The 19,995-nt window shown below is 42.8% G+C and overlaps 1 protein-coding gene across 5 annotated transcripts in view; it reads right to left on the minus strand.

The window, feature by feature from the left end:
* The window catches only part of LOC124544671 (myotubularin-related protein 3), a 185,196-nt gene that overhangs the window by 25,655 nt on the left and 139,546 nt on the right, over positions 1 to 19,995 (minus strand). For all 5 annotated transcript variants that reach the window (XM_047123292.1, XM_047123295.1, XM_047123291.1 and 2 more), the window contains one exon: positions 1,175 to 1,365. In XM_047123292.1, the coding sequence (XP_046979248.1) occupies positions 1,175 to 1,365 (191 nt within the window). The remainder of the gene's footprint in view (positions 1 to 1,174; positions 1,366 to 19,995) is intronic.

Consider the following 19,995-nt stretch of genomic DNA (forward strand, 5'->3'; position numbering starts at 1 on the left):
ATGACCAGCAACGAACTGTCCACTCGAATGAATGGACACAGGCAGACAGTGTTTGTTGGTAATGAGGATCACCCTGTGGCTAAACATGCCTTGGTGCACGGCCAGCATATCTTGGCACAGTGTTACACCGTCCAGGTTACCTGGATACTTCCCACTAACACCAACCTATCCGAACTCCGGAGATGGGAACTTGCTCTTCAATATATCCTCTCTTCCTGTTATCCACCAGGCCTCAATCGCCGCTAATTTCAAGTTGCAGCCACTCATACCTCACCTGTCATTCAACAACATCTTTGCCTCTGCACTTCTGCCTCGACTGACATCTCTGCCCAAAGTCTTTATCTTTAAATACGTCTGCTTGTGTCTGTATATGGGTGGATGGATATGTGTGTGTGTGTGTGTGTGTGTGCGCGCGAGTGTATACCCGTCCTTTTTTCCCCCTAAGGTAAGTCTTTCCGCTCCCGGGATTTGGAATGACTCCTTACCCTCTCCCTTAAAACCCACATCCTTTCGTCTTTCCCTCTCCTTCCCTCTTTCCTGATGAGGCAACAGTTTGTTTCGAAAGCTTGAATTTTGTGTGCATGTTTGTGTGTGTCTATCGATGTGCCAGCGCTTTCGTTTGGTAAGTCACATCATCTTTGTTTTTAGATATATTTTTCCCACGTGGAATGTTTCCCTAGAGAGAGAGAGAGAGAGAGAGAGAGAGAGAGAGAGAGAGAGATATTTCTACTTTCAACAAAGGCCTTGTCAGCCAAAAGATGATATGGTGACAGTCTTTTGTTGTGCCTATCCGCAACTCAACATCTCCACTGTATGGTGAGTAGTAACTTTTATTTTCATAATATTATTCATATTACATTTAGATAATGTATGTTAGATCTCAGTAATTTCAGAAAAATGCTGAAAGTGGTACAATTTATAAGACTTTGCCCAACCGGGGCATGTTAACAGCATTTCACCTTAATATTTGGCACAGTTCTGACAGAATGAAATTTATATGGCTGCTTCATACATTGTTGCACCTAGATTCCTTCCCACGACCCCCAACTAGCTGAAGCTATTTATCTATTTACAGTAAAACATATTGATTCTACAATACTTATTTCTTACGTTTTCTCTGAAATAAAACCAATTCCATTACTGATTTCCGAAAAGTTATTAGACAGCGACTCACCTGCAGTGATGTTTGCGACGGCCTAGCCAAAATTCTGTGTCGCATCCCATGCACCGATTAACAGCGTGGTCGGGGACCCACAGGGTGGGCCCTGCATCGCGCTCCTCCAGGTTCTCCCACGAGACATCAGAAGGCAGGGACTCTCCTGCTGATGGCTGTTCTCCACTGCATACCGACTCTGGCAAGGAGCCCTGCACACGAAATGGACAAGACTGATTTACAAATAGTTTTTGCGAGAACATTACAAGACATACGGAGATGATCCCGTCAAGGCAAATTCTGTATATATTTTCCATTTTAAGAAGAAAGGTAGTTGCTGGTTAAACTGGAACGAGTAACTACATAAAGCATGCACAAAGACCATGAAGAGAATATACGGCAGGATTATTTCGGAGGAATCCACTGAAATTTTTTGTTTTCAATCCAACAAAATAAAAATCATCTCAAATGTATAAATGGAACCGTATCTACCTATATACATTCCGTTACGTAAGTAGACTCAAATAGAATATCTGACATTGCAAGTTCTCTGTCAACCCACAGGTACACAAGAGCAGACATCTTAGGTAACAGCAACAACATGTGCCCAAATTGCACAGACCAAAGATGCCAGTTATTCCAGAACAAATAATGTTGGTCACATCTTGTCCTCCTGTAACTTCCTTTTCAGTTGGTATTACAATACCGATTATCCATCACAATTACATACAATCTGGCTACATATACAATAAAAATACAACAGATATACAATAAAGAGTTTAAAACTAAACTCTGAAGTTATTGTTTTACAACTGGGATTCTTTACAGAAAGTCACTGGCAATAGCCCAATTGTTGCATTTAACAAAGACAACAGAGAGGATTTGTTATGAGTGGTAAAATGGGGAGGTCATCATTAGTAACAGATGATACAAAGTGGTTGTGAATCAACAAAATATGATACAGTACAGAGAACAAAGCTCTTGCTCCAATAGCACTGCTCTTGACAAAAAATATTCACCCTTGACAGAAAATATTCATAGTTACAACACAAATTACTTATGACATTTGAAAGCTGAATGCAGTCACAGGATCCTATTCCTTGGGATACGAGTCCACTCTAATGGGAATGAGAACAACTACAATGTTCCTTTAACCTATTAATTGTCTAACTCTTTTTCCTTCAATCTACATTTATTTCTGGGTTGCCTAATTGACCTAGAGACTGGGGAGAGGGGGGGGGGGGGGGGGAGAGAAAAAAAAAATCCTTGTGATAAATGCTACATTTTAGTCGATCCCCAAATGGGGATCATGGCATAATCCACTCTCTTTTTACAGTTTCTTTTTTTTTGTGCCAGGAAACAAAGCATTCAATACAGAGTCCCACACTGCACACAGCACACTGCTTCCTTGCATTTTTAATTTCACATTCTCTTTCTTTCCCCAATGTGATGCATTCAATCGAGTGTCTGGTTCGAAAAGTCCTGAATTCAACTGGAACAAGTGACACAGATGCCTTCGGCTGGCCGGCCGCGGTGGTCTAGCGGTTCTAGGCGCTCAGTCCGGAACCGCGCGACTGCTACGGTCGCAGGTTCGAATCCTGCCTCGGGCATGGATGTGTGTGATGTCCTTAGGTTAGTTAGGTTTAAGTAGTTCTAAGTTCTAGGGGACTGATGACCACAGATGTTAAGTCCCATAGTGCTCAGAGCCATTTGAACCATTTTTTTGCCTTCGGGTACTATGGACATCTTCCCCATTTTGGATGAGGAGCAGCAGATGATTGAGCAGAATATGCCCTTGCCACCATCCTTCTTAACTGGAGCAGCAGAATATTTTGATTTGTGAACCAGTAGATGGCAGGAACAGTATATGACCCATTATTGGAATCTGTATCTGATTCGTTTCCCACAAATGAATTGTTTTAGATAATAGTGTCCATAATATTGAACCATTTTCTCATCAATGCTCAGTCTGTCAAAAATCTAAAATTTCATGAAATTCTTATCCAGCAAGACCATCATGAGAAAGATTCTGAAAAATTTATCCCTTTCTGTTGAGATGTGCATTATCATTGAAGTGAAGGTGGCACCTGATTTTCAGATACCTGTTGCGGATCATACAGTGTCGTACACACATCCAAGTCCTCATCTTCATTCCAATATAACTGTTCCTGTGGGAGACCATGCTATCCAATGAAGGCCAGTATGTCTAAGAACTGTTTTATACATTCATTGCATCAAAGGTGTGATTACTGTTCTGTGTAGCATACAGGACACTTTCAAGGGCACTTGAGTCCAGTACTCGTTCATCAAAAATCTCTTCAAAGCAATCAACTACAGACTTTACTTTCAGTGGCACTACCAAATGGCATTATGGTGTTCAATATCTGCTACGTCAGGGTAGGTTTTACAGTAAGATTCTAGTTTAGCTGTTCAACTAGAAGTGATATTAGCTTTCATTTTTCTCGTCCTACCTTTCTTCATTAATACGATATTCCAAGCTACCTGGGACATCAGCTCTGGAATCATTTCTCAATAGATTTTCGTCGATACCATCACAGTCAGACATCTCACCTATGCGATCTGGAGGGAGCTTGACGTCAAAGGTCTTATTCACTTAACACTTATCACCAGAGAACACCAAGAATTTGGGTCATTTACAATTTCTTCAATTTCCCTAACAGAAAGTGCTTTATAGGGACTCATTCTTGTGGAGAAAAGAAAAACAAAATGTTGTTTCAGGCAGGACACACCATGAGCCACAAACAGGGGGGGGGGGGGGGGGGGGCGAAAGTCAGCGAACCATCAAGGGAAAGCAAAATAAATGCCGAAAATAAACAATCAATAAACATATTCTAAAACCATTTCAGAAAATGCCAGCACACAGAAGAAATTATTTACTTAATAAAATAACTCATGCTGTTTTGAAAATGTTCAACTCTTGTAACTCTGAAAAACTTTTATTTCTTCACACAAATAATTCTGTACAGTTCACTTCTTTAAAAACTGACTATCAGTGCAAAAGCTTCACAAAAGTCTAGATAACCACGAAAAATATAGTAACAATTGCCAGTATAATGAAAAATGCAAAATTTCCTTTACAAATCCCCAAATGGGGATCATGGCAGTTAATGCGTTAATACTATACATTGACTGAAATAACTTTGTCAGTAAGGTTTCAACAAGTTGAGTGGTACATGCAGCTGATCACTGTTCCTTATTGAGTGCCACGTGCTCACTGCACCGTGCTGTTCTGCCACCTTTGCAGAGTCACGTTGAGCACGCCCAGCTACACACCAGTGTCAATGCTACCACCGCCTGCTACCACACACTGTCTATCACGAATTACTTTACTCGAGTTACAGTTTTGCTTATATTCAACTATTGAGGATTTTTCACTGTAATTACTTGAGTTTCTATTTGACTACATACTACAATATCATTAACTGACCACTGCTGCTCTAGTCATTCTCTCTCTCATAAGAAATCTATTACACAACATTTTTAATGGAAATGTCTAGGACGGACTAACAACAATACTATGATGAGGATAGATTGCTACTCACCATATATAGGAGACAGTGAGCTGCAGTCAAGCACAACAAAAAGACTGCTATACATTTAAGCTTTCAGCCAATGGGCCTTCTTCCGAAGTAGAAAACAGCACAGATACAGACAAGCACAACTCGTACACACATGACCAATGTCTCTAGCCACTAGGTGGTGGTATTTGGGGCGGGGGGGGGGGGGGGGGTGAAAAGTAGGTAAGGTGAAAAAGACTAGTTTGTGTATTAGTAAGGTAGAAGGACATTTAGTGCTGCAGTGGGAGCAGGGAAGGGAATAGGTGGCTTGAGGCTAGTAACTAGCAAAGACTGACACCAGCGGGGTTATAGGAACGTAGGATATATTGCAGGAGAAAAGTTTATGTTGGAAGGAAGGATCCAGACGGTGCAGGCTATGAAGCACATTTTGTTGGATGCGTGGTCAGCAACTGGCTGGTCTAGCTGTCTCTTGGCCACAGTTTGGCAGTGGTCATTCAGGCAAAAAGGCAGACTGTTAGTTTTCATGCCCGCATAGAAAGTAGTACAGTTGTTGCACTTAGTTTGTAGATCATGTGCTTACTTTCACAGGTGGCCTCACGTTTCGTGGGCAGGAGATGCACGTGACAGGACAGGACTGGGGCAGGCTTTGCATCTAGGTCTATTGCAGGAATATGAGCAGTGAGGCAAGAGTTTGAGAACTGGGGTGGAGTAGAATTGGACAAGAATATTGCTAAGGTCCAGCTGCTGGAGGAATACCACTGCGCAATGTGTGTAAAAGATGGTGGGTAGGATACTGCTCGTTTCAGGGCACGATGAGAGGTAGTTGAACCCTGGCAGAGAATGTGATTCACTTGTTCTGCTCCTGGGTGGTACTGAGTCACGAGTGGACTGCTCGTTTGTGGCCAGACAGTGCATATGTAGGCAGTGACAGTTAACTGGAGAGACAGGGCACAGGAAATATGTTTCTACACAAGGCCTCAGTGACACCCTTTGTAAATTTGGAAAAGGTCTGTTTGTAATACAGATGCAATTACCTTGGATGGCTGGGTGTGTGGAAGGGACTTCTTGGTGTGGAAAGGGTGGCAGCTGTTCAAGTGGTGGGAATTGCTGACAGTTGGTAGGTCTGACATGGGTGGAGGTACTGATGCAGCCATCCTTAAGGTGGGGTGAACACTGAGGATGGTGCCTTGTTGGCTAGAGGAGGAACAGGTGAAATAAAATGCGAAGGTGGTGTTGGGAGTTCTGGAAGAATATGAATATGGTGTCCTCACTCTCAGGTCAGATAACAAATATGTCATCATTAAATATGAACCAGGTGAGAGGTTTTGCATTCTGGAGGATTTCTCTAAATGACCCCTGAATAAGCTGGTATAGGATGGTGCCCATCACAGTACCACAATTTTTTTTGTAGGCGAACCCTTCAAACAAGAAGTAATTGTAGTTGAGGATATAGTTGGTCATGGGGACCAGGAAGTTGGCTGTAGGCTTGGAGCCAGTTGGGTACTGGAAAAGATAGTGTTCAATAGTGGTAAACCTACAGGCATTGGGAATGTTCGTGTAGTGGCATCAATAGTGATGAGCAGGGTACCAGGTGGCAAAGGAACAAAAACTGTGGATAATTGGTGGAGGAAATTGTTGGTGTCCTTAATATAGGAGGGTAGGTTATGGGTTATATGATGAAGGTTTTGGTCCTTGACAGCAGTGACTCTCTAAGTGAGGGCACAGTATTTGGCCACAATGGGGTGCCCTGGATGGTTGAGTTTATGGATTTTAAGAAGCATGTAGAAGATATGTGTGGGGGAGGGGGGGAGGGGGGGGGGAGAGAGGGGGAGAGAGAGAGAGAGAGAGAGAGAGAGAGAGAGAGAGAGAGAGAGAGAGAGAGAGGGGGAGGGAGAGAGAGAGAGAGAGAGAGAGAGAGGGGGAGGGGGAGAGAGAGAGAGAGCGATTTGGGGGAGAGGTTCTGTGGGATGGGAGAAGGGACTGGAAATCCTGTTGGATTTATGGAATGTGATTTTGTGTCAGGGTACATAGGAAGATTAATCTGACACCAGGCAGAGCCGTCTGCCAAGAAATCCCTGCAATTCAAAGCCACAGTGATGGAGGCTTTGTTGGGGCAGGGAGTATTATACAGTCGGGATCAATTTGAGGGTGAGGGAAAAGGGGAAGGTGGTGGGAGGGGGAAGGTGGTGGGAGGGGGAAGGTGGTGGGAGGGGGAAGGTGGTGGGAGGGGGAAGGTGGTGGGAGGGGGAAGGTGGTGGGAGGGGGAAGGTGGTGGGAGGGGGAAGGTGGTGGGAGGGGGAAGGTGGTGGGAGGGGGAAGGTGGTGGGAGGGGGAAGGTGGTGGGAGGGGGAAGGTGGTGGGAGGGGGAAGGTGGTGGGAGGGGGAAGGTGGTGGGAGGGGGAAGGTGGTGGGAGGGGGAAGGTGGTGGGAGGGGGAAGGTGGTGGGAGGGGGAAGGTGGTGGGAGGGGGAAGGTGGTGGGAGGGGGAAGGTGGTGGGAGGGGGAAGGTGGTGGGAGGGGGAAGAGGGGGAGAGGGGCAGAGGAGGTGGTGGGAGGGGGAAGAGGGGGAGAGAGGCAGAGGAGGTGGGGGGAGGGGGGTGAGCGAGGTAGGAGCGGGTGGGGGGGAGATAGGTAGGAGCGGGTGGGGGGGAGATAGGTAGGAGCGGGTGGGGGGGAGATAGGTAGGAGCGGGTGGGGGGGGGGGAGATAGGTAGGAGCGGGTGGGGGGGGGGAGATAGGTAGGAGCGGGTGGGGGGGGGGAGATAGGTAGGAGCGGGTGGGGGGAGATAGGTAGGAGCGGGTGGGGGGAGATAGGTAGGAGCGGGTGGGGGGAGATAGGTAGGAGCGGGGGGGGGGGGGAGAGATAGGTAGGAGCGGGGGGGGGGGGGAGAGATAGGTAGGAGCGGGGGGGGGGGGGGGGGAGATAGGTAGGAGCGGGGGGGGGGGGGGAGATAGGTAGGAGCGGGGGGGGAGATAGGTAGGAGCGGGGGGGGGGGGGGGTGATAGGTAGGAGCGGGGGGGGGGTGATAGGTAGGAGCGGGGGGGGGGGGGGGTGATAGGTAGGAGCGGGGGGGGGAGATAGGTAGGAGCGGGGGGAGATAGGTAGGAGCGGGGGGGAGATAGGTAGGAGCGGGGGGGGAGATAGGTAGGAGCGGGGGGGGAGATAGGTAGGAGCGGGGGGGGGAGATAGGTAGGAGCGGGGGGGGGAGATAGGTAGGAGCGGGGGGGAGATAGGTAGGAGCGGGGGGGGGGGGGGAGATAGGTAGGAGCGGGGGGGGGGGAGATAGGTAGGAGGGGGGGAGATAGGTAGGAGGGGGGGAGATAGGTAGGAGGGGGGGAGATAGGTAGGAGGGGAGGGGGAGATAGGTAGGAGGGGGGGGAGATAGGTAGGAGGGGGGGGGAGATAGGTAGGAGGGGGAGGGAGATAGGTAGGAGGGGGGGGGAGATAGGTAGGAGGGGGGGGGGAGATAGGTAGGAGGGGGGGAGATAGGTAGGAGGGGGGGAGATAGGTAGGAGGGGAGGGGGAGATAGGTAGGAGGGGAGGGGGAGATAGGTAGGAGGGGGGGGGAGATAGGTAGGAGGGGGGGGAGATAGGTAGGAGGGGGGAGATAGGTAGGAGGGGGGGGGAGATAGGTAGGAGGGGGGGAGATAGGTAGGAGGGGGGGGGAGATAGGTAGGAGGGGGGGGGAGATAGGTAGGAGGGGGGGGGAGATAGGTAGGAGGGGGGGGGAGATAGGTAGGAGGGGGGGAGATAGGTAGGAGGGGGGGAGATAGGTAGGAGGGGGGAGATAGGTAGGAGGGGGGGAGATAGGTAGGAGGGGGGGAGATAGGTAGGAGGGGGGGAGATAGGTAGGAGGGGGGGAGATAGGTAGGGGGAGATAAGTAGGGGGAGATAAGTAGGGGGGAGAGAGGAGGGGGTGAAGAAGAAGACCAAAAATATCAGCAATTTATTAATTACCAAGATTTGTAAAATAGCACTGGTTAAAATTAGTTTTTAAGGTCAGACTTTTTAAAATGTGTGTCTCCTCCGTTTACAAGCATTCCGAAAGGCCTGAACTGTAAGAGACAGCATTTTTGTAGTTATTTAATAAGGTGACAACTTAGTAAATATGTTTAACAGAGCACTATAAGAAAACTGATGTATTACCTGAAAGATAAACTTGCACTGTCACTGTTGTTGTTCTGTAACTGAGGTATTTCGTAACAGTTATTGCATTATGAAGTATTAACCTTTTTGCAATTAGCTATCTGTGTATTTACTTGACTAGATGAAGTAACTGTACATATTTTGTTCTAGAAGTACTGAAGGATGAAATAACAATTCTACACTTATTCCAACCAAAATGTAACCAGTATCAGGCATTGTGACTAATCTATGGTAGGTTGGAGTTTTATACTAATTTTTATTGGTATCTCAACTAATTGTATTGGGAACACTTCCCATCAAGACAAGAACCAAGCCGAGATAGTTTTATTTTCTCTTTGAATTATGGCCTACCAATGCCCATCTAAGACTCTGTGAAGAGTGTAAGCATGTGCAATGCACATTAAATATTTTGTTTGCAACTGATCACTGCGTGATTGTACGGAGGTATTTCAAATAAATTCATCATAATACGTTGGCACACCTGTTAAGTTAGTTGCAGTAGCAACATATGTCAACAGAGATATTTCTGCTAATCATTTCATTAGCATTAATGAGTTGTTATCAATAACTGCACTGCTCACAATTTTTTTTCCTTGAAGTCTAAGATCCACTTTTTAACTGGATATCTAGCATTGCCCATAAATGACTTTAAGACCACTGTCAACATCATGAAATGAAAATCTGCACTGATTCTATGTATATAGTGGAAATCTTGTATGTTTTGTATTGTCGTCTGTTTTTTAATCTGAATATTTTTTCTCTCTTCTTTTTACAGTAAACTCGATCTCTTATCACTACATATTTGAAACACATTCCCTTCTTCATCACCATCCCCTTTCATTCTAGACCATCATTAATTTCCAATGCAAGTCTGTCAGTGTTGGATAAATAACAAATTTCTATTGTCACAAGAAGCTGTCCAAGGGGTGTTTTCAATGCACGGCAGCTTCCCAGCCTGTCACGCACACGACACGACAAGACGTGGCACGACACAGTCACACGTGCTGTTGCTCCTCTGGGCAACCAGACTTATCACATTTTAACCCAACCTCTGTACTGTCCTCCAATGGCACCCAGCAACTGCTTCCTCTTTCCTCAGATTTAGTGGCACACATTTCCAAAAAGATGACAAAGCGGTTTATGAGGCAGAATGTTTCTCGACAGTCAAAATGCAGACTCCTATAATTGTAGTTTATGCTGAGCCATCCATCACTGGGATAAATGTATTGCATCAAAGGGCAAATACGTTGAGGAAGACAGACATGGTCACAGAGTTTCACATTTGTAGCTCTAATTTTTTAGTGACTGCCAGTTATCCCACAACATAAATTAATGCAATGCAATGCAATGCGATGCAGGGGGAAAAAAAACCAATACTACTCAACTATGGAATCAACCACTGATCATGAAGGTGCAGTACCTAGAGTAAGAGTCTGTCTCTGTGCACACTCAGTGTGGAGTGATGGCATAAATACAGCTGTGTGAATGGCTCTGAGCACTATGGGACTTAACATCTTAGGTCATCAGTCCTCTAGAACTTAGAACTACTTAAACCTAACTAACCTAAGGACATCACACACATCCATGACCGAGGCAGGATTCGAACCTGCGACCGTAGCGGTCGCGCGGTTCCGGACTGCAGCGCCTAGAACCGCAAGACCACCGCGGCCGGCAGCTGTGTGAAGGCAGATTCAAATTTACTGGAGGAATCCTAAGGAAGTGGCATTAGGTGTGAGATGCAAGATGTAATCGACAAACAATAAGTTGCTTACAAGACCCTTGTTTGACACATTCCAGAGTATTGTTTGTTTATCTGGGATGCTTACCAAGCAGGACTAACAGAAGAGACAGTTGAGGGGGAGGAAGGGAGGGGGAAGCAGGAAGAAGAACAAAAAGAAAAGACAGTTGAGGAGGAGGAGGAGGAGGAGGAGGAGGAGGAGGAGGAGGAGGAAGAAGATACAAAGAGGAGCTGCACCCTTCATTACAGAATCACTTCTATTATTTCCTCCGTCACACATAAAAGACTGAAGATAAAATCAGTAATATACAGGCTTATGCAGAAGCATATACACAAGTTTTATTCCTGCATTACATCCACAAATGGAACAAAGGAAGAGGGTAAAACGAATCTGGTGCAACATGCACCTAGCTCTCCATCAGGTGTCATACAGTGACCCGTAGAGCACACACATTGCCTACATATCAATAAGATTTGCAACAGTAAGAGCACACAGCAAAAGAACAGAAAGGTCACTTTCAGCAGAGAGCTCACTTTTCAGTTTCTGTCAACAGATAATTGATAGGTTTATATTGGACAGTTAAAAACTGGCATTCAACACTGTATCTGACAGCAAAATATGGCTGCCCAGTGATGAATGAATTGAAATATCTCTCTTGCTGGTTTAGGATTTTATGTAGCTGCTGGCTCACTCCTTGAAGTTGAAGCTGAGTCAGAACACTTCACGAGATCTGTCACCTGAAGTAATTTTGACATCATTATCTTTCTACGACATTGCAGTGCTGGTGTCATACTGATGACGATGCACTGCGGCAACCACAGCCATTACAAAACACATCCGATGAATTCGCAATTGCGAACAGTGACTGCCATCAACTGTAGAGTGAAATGACGACAATCAAAATTCGTGCTGGCCTGGAACTCGAACCCAGACTTCCCGCTTATCGCGAGCGGTCACCTTACCATTTGGCTATCTGTGCACGACTCAAGGCACTGCAATATTGTATTTATTTGCTGATACTGGGCATGTGACTTTGAAACACAATGTCTGATTTGTACGCATAGTGGATGTGCTAGTACAGATCATAGACGTATGATTGACGACATATGGAAGTTTGGGTCTGGCTGTGAGTTGTGCACGGATAGCCAAATGGTAAGGTGACCGCTCGCGATGAGCGGGAAGTCTGGGTTCGAGTTCCAGGCCAGCACGAATTTTGATTGTCGTCATTTCACTCTACAGTTGATCGCAGTCACTGTTCGCAGTTGCGATTTCATCTGATATCTGTACCTTTTTATTTTAATCTGGTCACCTTAGTGGATTCTCTCGAAGTAGAGGTCCTGTTTGTTAATCAGTGCCTCTGAAATACTGTTTGCAGCTGAGGAAAGGCTTGACTTCTTCATGTACTGCAGCTGGTATTGGAGCAAAAGATGATAACTTCTACTTGTATCATGAAAAAGCATGTTGACTACTTTCCTCTTACAAACATATATTTCCTTGAATGGGTGTATTTCCTTGAATGGGTGTACAGATCATGAGAGTGACTCCTGAATTAGAGAGGAACACAACTTTTCATACTACGGACACCTCGAAGACTCAACACGAGTCAAAATTACAATATATTTAATTTATCACAAAACCATCATGTCTCGTTTTCATTTTTGGGGAGTGCAGTTGCTCTTTGATGGTCAAGCCACTGCCAAACCATGACACCAAAATATGAAAGGCTCCATCCACAGCAGGTGAAGCCATTTATTTGTTGTCACATCTTGTAGTTTTCTTATATTCGAAATTTCCCATTTAATGTCTGCGCATACGAAAATAAAGACGCACACACAGTTTATGTTCTGTGACTTACTCCCTACTTAATTTTATTGTCATGATCATCCTTCCTTGTACTACACAAGGAATGTGAATGTTGTTTGCCTTAATGGCTTATAACACTTCAGCATAGTCTTCCAATAACTAAGGTATACCTAAACCTATTCATTGCAAGGTTTCTCTGAGTCTGTGGCGGAGGGTACATAATGCAGCACCATTCCACCTCCTTAGGGGACAATAAATAAATATGTATTACAGTATGTTGATAATTTTTACTTTTGGACCATCTAATTACAACCAATTTAAACACAGTTTTCTTGCCATATGCATTCCACCTTTATTCTTTGCAAAGAATCTTCAGCGGCCTGGAACTTGCACATATTTTTGCTTATATTTAGGATGTTGAATATATAGGTTAGAAACAGTTCTGGCAGTTTGCTTTTATATGATATAGTAATAATTTAAAGTTTTACTTACAGGATTCATGGATCTGTTTCTACATGTCGTGTTTTTGTTCATATGTTTCTGAAATAAAATGTTTTACAGCAATAGTCCCATTATTTTATAGCCACTCCTCATATGTAACATGTTGCACAATTTTTCTTGCAACATAGTTATCTGATATTTAACAAGGAGTGTGTCTGGCTCGAACAGTGATTCAGTTTTTGTATATAACATGAATGGCATCCCAGATGGTTCGATGTGGGTGCGTTACTACTCTGCTGGTTACATATAAATAGTCTCACGTTGCTGAACTCCAAGTAATTATCTTTGCTAAAAGTGAAAGTATCATAACAAAGCACACCACAGATACAAAAACAGAAGTAATGATAGACGAAATTATACTAAACTTACTGTTGGGTTTCCTGTATAAGGATGATCACTTAATAAACTATCTGTAGATATACGTATAACTTTGATAATAACTGAACAGGGGGGAAGGCAATTTATAAATAACATGCCAAAATTACTTGGCGAGCATGTAAGAACTTTTATCTTATATTCAACCAATAATTCAGTAACTTCTATTCTGTATGCAAGTTCGGGATTTCGTGATTACCATGTCAGAAAGTTTATTTTGTGTGCTGCTACTCACATGAAATAAGCCTTTGGAACAAATCTGAATGCAGACATACGTATGTATTCCACAACAGTGTGCAGCAGCTTCCACATTTGGTGAACAACTTTAAAGCAAGATTTCACAAATGTGATACATGGACCAGTAAAGTAACATATACACTACTAGCAATTGCTAAATATGCATCGGAACTGGCCATTTATTTCCTAATATGGGGTATCCCGACAACTGTCGGGATGCACACTTCGGCTTCTTGTCGCGACTTCACACACCGAGTCAGTTTTGATTTTTTTGTACACAATACAATTACAAAACTTCAGAATATGCAACATTTATTTTTTGGATACAGTATGGTAAGAATATGAAACAGTTTTCTGAAATGCCAGTTCAAAAGGGCAACATAAAACTTTCCACTTGAGAAACGCTGATTGTAAATCAATTCCGATGTACCCGAATGCCTGACCTTGAGTCTTCTTTACTGTTAGTACAGACAAAACACCAACCCGCTTAAACTGAATGGCTAAATTGACTGGGATTGCTGGTGCACAGGGTGTGTGTGAGAGGGGCCTCCCCAGCTGCCGGATCTGTGACTGTACTATGCTCTGATGACATTATTTTGCAGTTTTAATCTGCAAATAGGTAACATTGCAAAGTTTTGTACAATTGTGGAGTAATATTCTCACAGACTAATAAGCCATAAATATAACTGCTAGGAAGAAAATTAAACCACACAATTTCACAGCACAGCAGAGCACTTTCTTTCTTGCAATCTTCAACAGAAACCAGCATGTTGCCATTTAGGAAAATATCTAAGCCACATCCATCTGCTCCTTCATTAGAGTATTATGTAAGAATTGAAAGTAAATCCATCAAGAACTTTGAATTTTTCCTAAAAATCTCTCTCCTTTTTAATATTAGTATAGAATACTGCATCTTTACTTCCCTTGGGGGTATAATTTTTTTTTCTGCACAATTGTTCATTTCCATATCAAAGTAGCATCAAGTCACAAATAGTAGAGGTACTATTTATTCCTACAGTTATATTTGCATTCTCTAAAACTGTTTAAAGCTGTATACTACCTATTAACATCAAATGCAAGTAGTGAAGTAAATGTGTAAACAAACTGTAACCACATGCCAAGGAGAAAGTAGTGTTTTTTTTTTTTTTTTTTTTTGGGCGCACAACTTCAACGCTCATTAGCGCCCAGACTACGTTAGGAATGCACCGCGAGTCACAAGTTCAAAACAGCAACGAAACGGAAAACACGATAAAAGACAGACTGACAGGCACAGGATTAAAAAAACGCATAATCAAATGTCCTTAGAGAGGGTTGTCAAGTTGATAAAATGAAGAACACGAGCAGCTGCTCGTGGGTCATCCGCTAAAATGGCATCTAGAGTACATGGCAGGCCAAGATCAAGACGCAGTGTGTTAAAATCCGGACAGGATGTTAAAATGTGGCGGACCGTCAGCAACTGCCCACATGGGCAGAACGGCGCCGGCGCAGCCGTCAGCAGATGGCGATGGCTTAACCGGCAGTGTCCAATTCGTAACCGGGCCAAAACTACCTCCTCCCGCCGAGAAGGGCGTGAGGAGGACGTCCAAGCCGCGGGAAGAGGTTTCAAGGCTCGAAGCTTGTTGTCTGTAAGTGCAGCCCAATCGGCATGCCACAGCGATAAAATGCGCCGACAAATGACCCTCTTACAATCTGATGAAGGGACACAACAAGAAGCTGTCCGAGGCTGGAGGACCACAGCCTTGGCCGCGGCATCTGCAGCTTCGTTCCCAGGGATACCGACATGGCCGGGAACCCACATAAAGCTAACCAGAGAGCCGACGTCCAAGGAGAAAGGTGTGCTCATATGATGTTAGGCAGTGTGACTCTTACGGAAGATGGTCAATAATAATAATAATAATAATAATAATAATAATAATAATAATAATAATAATAATAATTATTATTATTATTATTATTATTATTTCATGTTGCTCAATGGCCTAGTGCAAATTTTTTTTTTTTCCTCTTCAATTGGACACCACTTAATCAATCATTAACAAACATTCATATCACTTGCTTGACAAGTAAGTACCACTGTCCGTGCATACAGTTACTTCCTTTGCGTATTTGTCGTAAACTGACTATTTTCAGTCGATGCAAGCAGATGCAGTTGAGAGTAGAGTGTGTGCGCAAAGGTGGGATTTAATTTCGTTGACTGCAAGGGCATGCACAGCCAAAGGGCGGGCAGGAGATATGAACTGTTGACCAAAGGTTTCACAAACAATTTGTTATAGGATATACACTTCAGCCCATTGAGGTAACAACTCCCCTTTCTCATAACATGACCAAATTACTCCTTGACAAGTACCAAATTACATTAGAACACTCATACATTCACCAGATTTGACTGCAACAAATTTCATTCTCTGATTTAGAGAGAAAGGAACGTTTGTGGGTATAATTTTCGACTCAATGGAAGGAGTTGGGCATGCTTATGAAGCATTCTTAAACAATGTTCCCTTGGAGGTGTATCATTGATGCTTATTTTGTGGTTAGAGGGGATGCACTGGTGGCAATGATGATAGTGTTGTGGTCTTTAATCCGAAGACTGGTTTGATGCAGCTCTCCACGTTACTCCATCCTCCATGTTACTCCGTCCTGTGCGAGCCTCTTTGTCTCCGATTAATTGCTGCACACTATATCTATTTCATCTGCTTACTGTATTCATCCCTCGGTCTCCCTGTGCACTTCTTACCCCCATGCTAATCCTCCATTAACAAACTGATGATTCCTTCACATCTCAGGATATGTCCTATCAACTTGTCCCTTCTCCTAATCAAGTTGTGTCGTAAATTCCATTTTTCCCCAGTTTGAGTCAGTATCTCAATGAAAAGTTATTTGATCTACCTATATAATCTTCAGCATTCTTACATAGCATTACATTTATATAGTTTTGATTGAACTGCTTACTGTCCTCATTTCACTTAAGTATAAAACTACATTGTGGACAAATACCTTAGGAAAGCTTTTCCTAACACTTAACTTTATATTAGATGTTAACGAGTTCCTCTTTTTCAAAACCGCTATTGATGCTACAGTCAGTCCGCATTTTATATTGTGTTCTATACTTTGGCCTGTTATTTTACTGCCAAACAGCAAATCTCGTCTACCACTATCAGAATCTCATTTCCTAATCTAATTCCTTTTGTACAACCTGATTTAATTCATCACCTTATAACTTCTTTTCAAGATACTATTCATTCCATTCAATTGTTCTTCCAAGTTCTTTGTCATCTCTGACAGTATTTCAATGTCCTTGGCAACCATCAAAGGTTTATTCCTTCTGCCTGAACTTTAATTCCCTCTCCAAATTTCTCCTTGATTTCCTTTACTGCTTGCTCACTGTACAGATTGAATAACATTGGGGATAGGCTACGAGCCTGTCTCACTCTGTTCTCAACAACTGCTTTCATTTCGTGTCCTTCAGTTTTTGACTTCCATTACTGTAGTCTGGTTTCTGTACAAGTTGTGAATTAGCTTTCACACCTCGTATTTTATTTCTGCTACTGAGGTGCAACCTGTAGCTTGTCCAGAAGTTCCACTAATTTCTTGATGTCAGAAAAAAGATTGTTATGTAATAGCATAAGTGGCTTAGTAACAAGTTTATATGCAAAAATGTGCCATGCCACCACTACTTGTATGTGTTTTGGACATCTCAGAGAAGAAGACAAAGTTTTATAAAAACGAAAGAGGACTGAAAAATGATTTGTTCATTCAATGCTGAGTTGAACTTTGGCCTCTAGACGTGAAAAATACATTTAGCTACGTGTTGATGTAACGACTTGGCAATTCGAGATCTGTTGCAGTATACTGTAAGACTGTTCAAGACGATTTAAAATACAACAGTTTTGTGAGCATGTTTAACTATAATTTTGTAGCTGCTGGGTGTATTTAGAACTTTCTTCCAGTCTTGACACCAACAGCATTGGAGAAGAGCCATAAACAGTAACCAGTGGCTTTGATAAGCAAATGCACATCATCAGGAAATTGTCAGAATGTGACTGTAATTGAAAGTAATTCAAGGTAGAACTTGGGCAAGCTACCAAAAAGTGACAGAACCTAAACAACCATTATTAGTCACAAGGAGAAACAACACACTACCTTCAGAATTTCAAGGTGTGTATTCCAATCAACACAGTCAAATCTTTTTCCGAGTCTACAAATGCTATAAACATGGGTTGGCCTTTTTATAACCTATCTTCTAAAATAACTGGTAGGGTCAGTACTGCATCACAATTTACATTTCTCCAAACTGACTTTCCTCAAGGTTGACTTAAATGAGTTTATCCATTCTTCTGTAAATAATTTGTGTCACTATCATCCAGACATGATTTATTAAACTGATGATACAGCACATTCACACCTCTCAGTGCCTGTCTTCTTTGGAATTGGTGTTATTATATTCATATTTATGTCTGAGGATATTTCGAATTTCTCATATCTTACACACCAGGACGACTAGTTTTGTCCCAACAACCTCTTTAATTCGGAGACAATGTCCTCTGCTCAAGGGGCCTTATTTCAACTCAAGTCGTTCAGTGCTTTGTCAAATTATTCTTGGTGTAGTTTATCTTTCAACTCATCTTCATCTGCTTCCTATTTCCTTTGTACACCCCTTCTTTAATTGCTTCTACCTTTCAGCTTTCCCTTCTTTGCTTAGAACTGGTTTGCTATCTGATCTCTTGGCATCCATACAGTTGCTTCTCTTCCTCCAAAGGCTACTTTTACTTTCTTACAGTCAGCATCCCCTAGTTATGCATGCTTCTACATTCTTGCACTTCTCATCTAGCCATTCCTGCTTTACTATTTTTTTTTTTTTTTTTTTTTCAACCTAATTGGTTAAATATCTACACTCCCTTTTCCCTGTTTCACTTTTGTATTTTATCTTTCATCAATTAAATTCAATATCTCAAGCATTATCCATAGATTATTACTGGGCCTCATCTTTTCACCAATTTGATGTTCTGTTGCCTTCAATAATTCATCTATCATAGCTACTCATTCGTCTTATGGCGTCTTCCTTTCCCCCGTTTCACTCAATTATTGTCTAATGCTCCTTCTAAAACCTTAACTATCTCAGGTTCTTTCAATCTGTCTAGGTCCCATCTCCTTAATTTCCTACCTTTCCACAGTTTTAATCTGTAGTACATAAACAATAAATTATGGCCAGAGTCTACATTGCCCCTGGAAATTTTCTGCAGTTTAAAAGCTAGTTTCAAAATATTTCTTACCGTGTCATCAGCCTGAAATCTTTTAGTGAGCCTAGTATCTTCTACTACACTACTTTCTCACATGATTCTTGAACCACATGTCAGCAAGAATTAAACTATCCTCTGTGCAAATTCTAACACATGTGGGAGCCCTTTCATTCCTTTCCCCCAGTCCATATTTTCTACTATTATTCTATCTCTCTTCCTTTTCCTACTGTCGATCACAAATTATTGGCTCCTTTAGCTACCCAAGTAACTGAATTCTTTCAATTTTTTCAGCTGCACAGCTAGCTGGCATATAAACTTTTGCTATTGTTGTGGGTGTTGGCTTTACATTTATCTTAGCTTCGATAATGCGCTTTATTGAGGTTTACCCGATTACCAATCTTCTTAGTCTCTCTTTTCTTATTACTATTAGACCTATTCCTGCATTAACTCTATCTGATTTTGTATGTATAACCCTGTATTTAGCTGACAAGAAGTGCTGTCGATCCTGCCGCTGTACTTCACCAATTACCACTATATGTAACTTCAACCTGTCGATTCCCCTAACCAAGTAAATGATCTACCATTCTCTGACCTGTAAAACATGTATTTTTTCTGATGATGACACCCTCCTGATCAGTCCCTGCCCAGAGATCTGAGTGCAGGACTATTTTATCTCTGGAACAGTTTAGCCAAGAATATGCTATCATCATCAAGCCATACACTAGAGCTGCACATTCTTGGGATGGGGGTGGGGTTAGGGGTATGGAATGATACATGCCACTTTCTCCGTTATTTTAGCCTTTCGCAGTACCATATTGGCAATGCCATGTTAGCTAATGTTAAGAGGCAAGACCGGGCAATCATCCAGACCATTGCATCTGCAACTACTGGAAAGGCTGCTGCTCCTCTTCAGGACCCATGTTTGTCTGACCTCTCCACAGATAAACCTCCATTGTGGTCACATCTACGGTGCAGTATCCTGTATTGTTGAGGCTCTGGTGTATGCTACTAAAAGAAGAATACTTAAGTATATATGAAGATAATTTTTCTGGAAATCACAATTAAAATATCTTTTTCAAATATTTGTTCTGAAACCTTTACAGCCTGAATTAGCGTTACAACATACAGGAAAACTGGCTGCCATTGTTCACAGAGTCAGTTGCCTCAAGTGGAAGATGTGCTTGAAACAGAGCACACTTTAACGTCCCATCTGTTTGTGTTGCACGCCTATTAATAATTATTTTTACTCATTTTTAAGTTTTTAT

This window comes from Schistocerca americana, chromosome 8 (assembly GCF_021461395.2).
Source record: "Schistocerca americana isolate TAMUIC-IGC-003095 chromosome 8, iqSchAmer2.1, whole genome shotgun sequence".
Taxonomy (NCBI): domain Eukaryota; kingdom Metazoa; phylum Arthropoda; class Insecta; order Orthoptera; family Acrididae; genus Schistocerca; species Schistocerca americana.